The sequence below is a fragment of the Mesitornis unicolor genome, unplaced genomic scaffold (assembly GCF_000695765.1).
Source record: "Mesitornis unicolor isolate BGI_N332 unplaced genomic scaffold, ASM69576v1 scaffold16012, whole genome shotgun sequence".
NCBI lineage: Eukaryota > Metazoa > Chordata > Aves > Mesitornithiformes > Mesitornithidae > Mesitornis > Mesitornis unicolor.
In genome coordinates this window covers 508-4573 of record NW_010169965.1, presented here as the reverse complement: position 1 = coordinate 4573, position 4066 = coordinate 508, and the positions used below count along the sequence as shown (strand labels likewise).

The window sequence follows — 4066 nt, the reverse complement described above, 5'->3', positions numbered from 1 at the left end:
TCTCACCTCCCACAGCCCTGCGGGGCAGGCACCTCCTGCCAGTGGGCACCTACTTGGGGGCCCACCCCCTCAAAGGGTGCACCCCAGAATGCGATGCGCCCCATCCCAGCATGGTGTGTACCCCACTGGGGTGCTCAGCCCATTCCCATGTGTCCCTGGGCATTGTGTGCACCCCTATACTGTGTGCACCTCTGCATCCCATGTTGTCCACCCCACTCTGCTCTTCACCACTGCCCAACCTGCAGGCAGCAATGCCCCCACTTCCAGCAGTGACTCTCAGAGTGCCCCAGGCTGGCAGCAGGGTCCGGGACCCCAAACACCCAGGTCCCAAAGCGATGCCACCCCTGCCTGCATGCACAGGGCAGCCAGCTGTGCCTTCACTCCTGCTTTAGGGCTGTGTCACACCTCGCCCTTCCTCCACATCCAATGCAGATGTCAGGAAAGACCCCAGGACAAATGTGGCTTATTCCAAACAAGACTTTATTCATGAGGCAAGGCACGGGGCCAGGCCAGCACAGCCTGCGGGAAACCTGACCCATGCTGCAGCAAAGACCAGGGACTTGTCCTCCCACAGGAGCAGTGGGGCAGGAGAGCCCTCGAGGAGCTGGAGCCACTGCCTCCAGCCAAATACACAGGATTCACTTATTTCCAGGCTGTTTGAGGAGGCAATATTGGCCAGATCCCAGGATCCAGAGCCCTTCCAAAATGCACTGGGGTCCCGAGGCACCAAGCGAGACAACAGCAGCTGGTGAAAACCAAACCCTCCCAAGGCGAGGTGGTGGTGTCCACCAGAAGAGGGTATGCAGGTACCACACAAGGCACTAGACAAACATGGACACGATAAGAGCTTTAAAAACATCCTCAAGTCTTCCTCAGCCCTTGCTGATTTTCCCTACTTGGCACTTCATCCCTTTGTAGTTACAACAGAAGACCTGAGAGAAGGCACAACCCAGCACAGCTGCTCCTGCACGCAGAACCTGAGGCTAGGGCAGAGCTGGGGCTGTCCCAGCCTCGAGGGATGTGGCCATGGTGGCTCTGTCTCAGCAGTGGGACACCCAGGGCCACCTCAGCTGAAGTCCCGGTCCGGCAGCACCAGCGGAGCCACCAAAGTCCAGAGGTAGAGCAGGAGCCCGGCCCAGCTGGAGCTGATCTTCACCCACACGGCTGTCCAGGGGCTCGTCAGCACCTGCAAGCTCTCATCCGGCCTGAAACAGCAAAGGGTGGCACCCATCACTGCTCTGTGCTGGTGGGGTGGCATTCCCCTGAACACCCCAAGCATGGGGAGGGATGAAGGCTGCGAGCACCAAGCCATGGGTGCAACACAAAAAGCATGGAGGAAAGAGCAGAGGAGCCCGGTGCCTGCAGCCACGCAGCTCCCCCAGGCTCTCCCAGGGGATGCAACCCCACCACCACAGCCTACAGCGCCCCAGGGGCTGGGTCCCTGTACCCCCACATTCCACGGGATCCTGGGCTGGGGTCTCACGCCAGAAGGGGACACAGGGGAAGGGGACAGTCCCTGGTCCCCACAGGAGCTCTGCCCACCTGTACCAGTTGGTGAGGGTCATCATGATGTAGAGGGCAGCGAGGACGAGGCAGAGGTGGAAGAAGGTGTAGTTGTAGGCGACGCCGTCTTGCTCGTTGTCATAGGCACGGTGTAGCTCGCTTTCCACAGCCCCCGCCTCGCCCCCCGCCCCGGCCGTCCTTTCCTCTGTCAGCATGAGCTTGTTGACCTGCGGGTGGTCTGAGGAGCGCACGCTGCGGGCAGAGGGACAGTGGGCTCAGGGCTGTCTGCCCACTGCTTCTTTGGCTGCCTCCCAGCCTGAGCTCAGCCCTGTCATTCCCACCCACCTTGGGATGCTCTCTTGGGCTGTCTCCAGGATGGGCAGGGCAGTTTGGGGGATGCAGCTTGTGCAGAAACACTAAAAACTGCAGCCACAACCCCCTGTGCCCTGGCGAGGCTTTGCAAGAGGCCCTTGGTGACAAAACCCCTGGACCAAGCCGCGACCTCCCCTCCAGCATCACCTTTCCCAAAAGCCCCCAGCGCCTCTGCTCCAGGCAGGCAGAGAGACAGTGCAGTCCCTAGGGACATGAGCCAAGTCCTCACCTGATGAAGAGGGTGCAGAGGATGAAGATCACCAGCCCCACGATGCTCGGGGCGTCCCACCACGTTGTTACGGGCTGGATGACTGTTGCCGTGCCGGTGCTGTTCCTCACCAGCAGCGTGGGGTTACAGGTCTGGACTGGGGGGACACGCAGAGGAATCAGCACCTTTCCCCAGCCTCCAGACACCCAGGGGGACAAAGCAACCCCCCAGTGTGTGGTCCCCCTCCCAAACCCAAGGCTGCATCCTGCTCACCTGGTATATTGGCCAGGGCAGACCAAGTGACGTAGACAGTGTAGAGGGTGATCAGGGATGCCTGCAGCAGCCCCGAGTGCGGCTGAGCCTCCTGCAAATGCAACGGCGGACACTCAGGGCCGGCCCCGTACCCCACAGTGACACGGCCACCCAGGTGCCCACCACCATCTCACCTGGATTTTGGGCAGGATGGAGACAGCAGAGACGATGAGACAGAGGATGAGGTTGAAGCTGATGAAGACCTTACCCTCTGTGCAACCCTGGGGCTTGGTGTAGTAGACGTAGAGCAGCACTACGGCTGCAATGGAGGTGGCGTAAAAGATGAAGGTGACGATGCAAAGGGCTGGGGGACAAAAAAAAAAAACGAAAAGAAGATGGAGCAGAGCCCCCAGTCCCCACCAGCTCAGCATCACCCAGCCCCAGGATGAGCTTCCCCATCCCTAAACCCTCTGCGGTGCCATACCAACCTGCGTACCAGCCCTTGGCATTGCTCTCGTCCACGTTGCGCAGCCACAGCTGGCTCCAGGAGTGGGCGAAGTCGATGAGGAGGACGAGCTGGATGAGGATGAAGAGGAAGGAGCCGACCACACCAAAGTAAAACCAGACTTGAGGGGAGGAGAAAAACCGGTTAAGAACAGAGAAAGCAGGACTTCGGCACAGGGGATGATGACTCCAGCTCTGGGTTTAATCCTGCCAAAGGACAGCACCACTGCCCCTCACCTGTGGCGAAGGCACCATCAGGGATGTAGAAGGCCCCCACTGTGATCCCCACCAGCACCAGGAACTTGAAGAACCAGAAGCTGCAGGAGGAGAGCGGAGACACGGTCTGTAAGTGGGAACCCAGCAGGGAAGGGGGGGTCTGGCCCTTTCCCACCCCAGCATCTTTTCCCCAGGGGCAAACACTCACCCGTTCTGCACAGCGGCTCGCGGGTCCTTGCTGCTGCGCACGCACACCATGATCACGGCGAAGAGGAAGAAGAAGGCAGCCATGGCGAAGCCCATGCGGTACACGGCTTTGTGGCCCAGGAAGCTGCTGCAGTGGACGTGGGTGTGGACCCCCAGGACCGACTCACTGCCTTCACAGAAACCGGGGAGCTGCAACAGCGATGGGAGGGTGAGCATCAGCCCAGCATCCCACACCCACCACGAGCCCTGGTGGCACCAAAGGTGGGCCAGGCCGTGCCTGCTCTGATGCCACCGGTAAAGCCAGCAGTAAAGCCATCCTGCACATCAGCGGAAAGTTGGGCCAAAACCAGCATTTCCCAAAAAGTTTGGCCCATTCTTCGCATTAGCTTGGCTGTCAGACCTCAACTCCCTGCATCTGAAGTCCCATCTCAATGACTTGCAAGCCACTTAGCCAACTTAAAACCAAAAATAGGATACAGGAAACTTTCCTGGGAGATATCTGGGAAAACCAAATAATGCATGAAAATACAGCACTGCATTTCCCCCTCTGTGGAAAACTGGGGTTAATAATACCCTCGCCAGGAGAGATACTCAGAGAAAAAAAATTACAGAAGCAACATCACGCGCCAAAAATTCACTTTCTGATTCAGCCTCACGTATCCACCATGAGTTAAACCTCTTCCCCGTGGCGACCAAGCCCAGTGACCCCTGGGACTTATTTACCTTGTACAGCTCCTTCTCCACACCAGGGATTATCATAATGATGGAGACGAGGGTGCCAAGGAAGAGGAAGAAGGTGAAGAG

General features: G+C 58.8%; 1 protein-coding gene across 1 annotated transcript in view; it reads right to left on the bottom strand.

The window, feature by feature from the left end:
* Window positions 1-1066: 1066 nt before the first annotated feature.
* Window positions 1067-4066, bottom strand: part of SERINC2 (serine incorporator 2) — a 3105-nt gene continuing 105 nt past the window's right edge. Inside the window, exons 1-9 of the mRNA XM_010179538.1 lie at window positions 3986-4066; window positions 3264-3451; window positions 3077-3156; window positions 2824-2961; window positions 2530-2699; window positions 2357-2447; window positions 2105-2240; window positions 1543-1755; window positions 1067-1205 (exon numbers count right to left, since the gene is read on the bottom strand). The exon at window positions 3986-4066 is cut by the window's right edge and continues 105 nt beyond it. Of these exons, the coding sequence (XP_010177840.1) occupies window positions 1067-1205; window positions 1543-1755; window positions 2105-2240; window positions 2357-2447; window positions 2530-2699; window positions 2824-2961; window positions 3077-3156; window positions 3264-3451; window positions 3986-4021 (1191 nt within the window). The 5' untranslated portion in view covers window positions 4022-4066. The remainder of the gene's footprint in view (window positions 1206-1542; window positions 1756-2104; window positions 2241-2356; window positions 2448-2529; window positions 2700-2823; window positions 2962-3076; window positions 3157-3263; window positions 3452-3985) is intronic.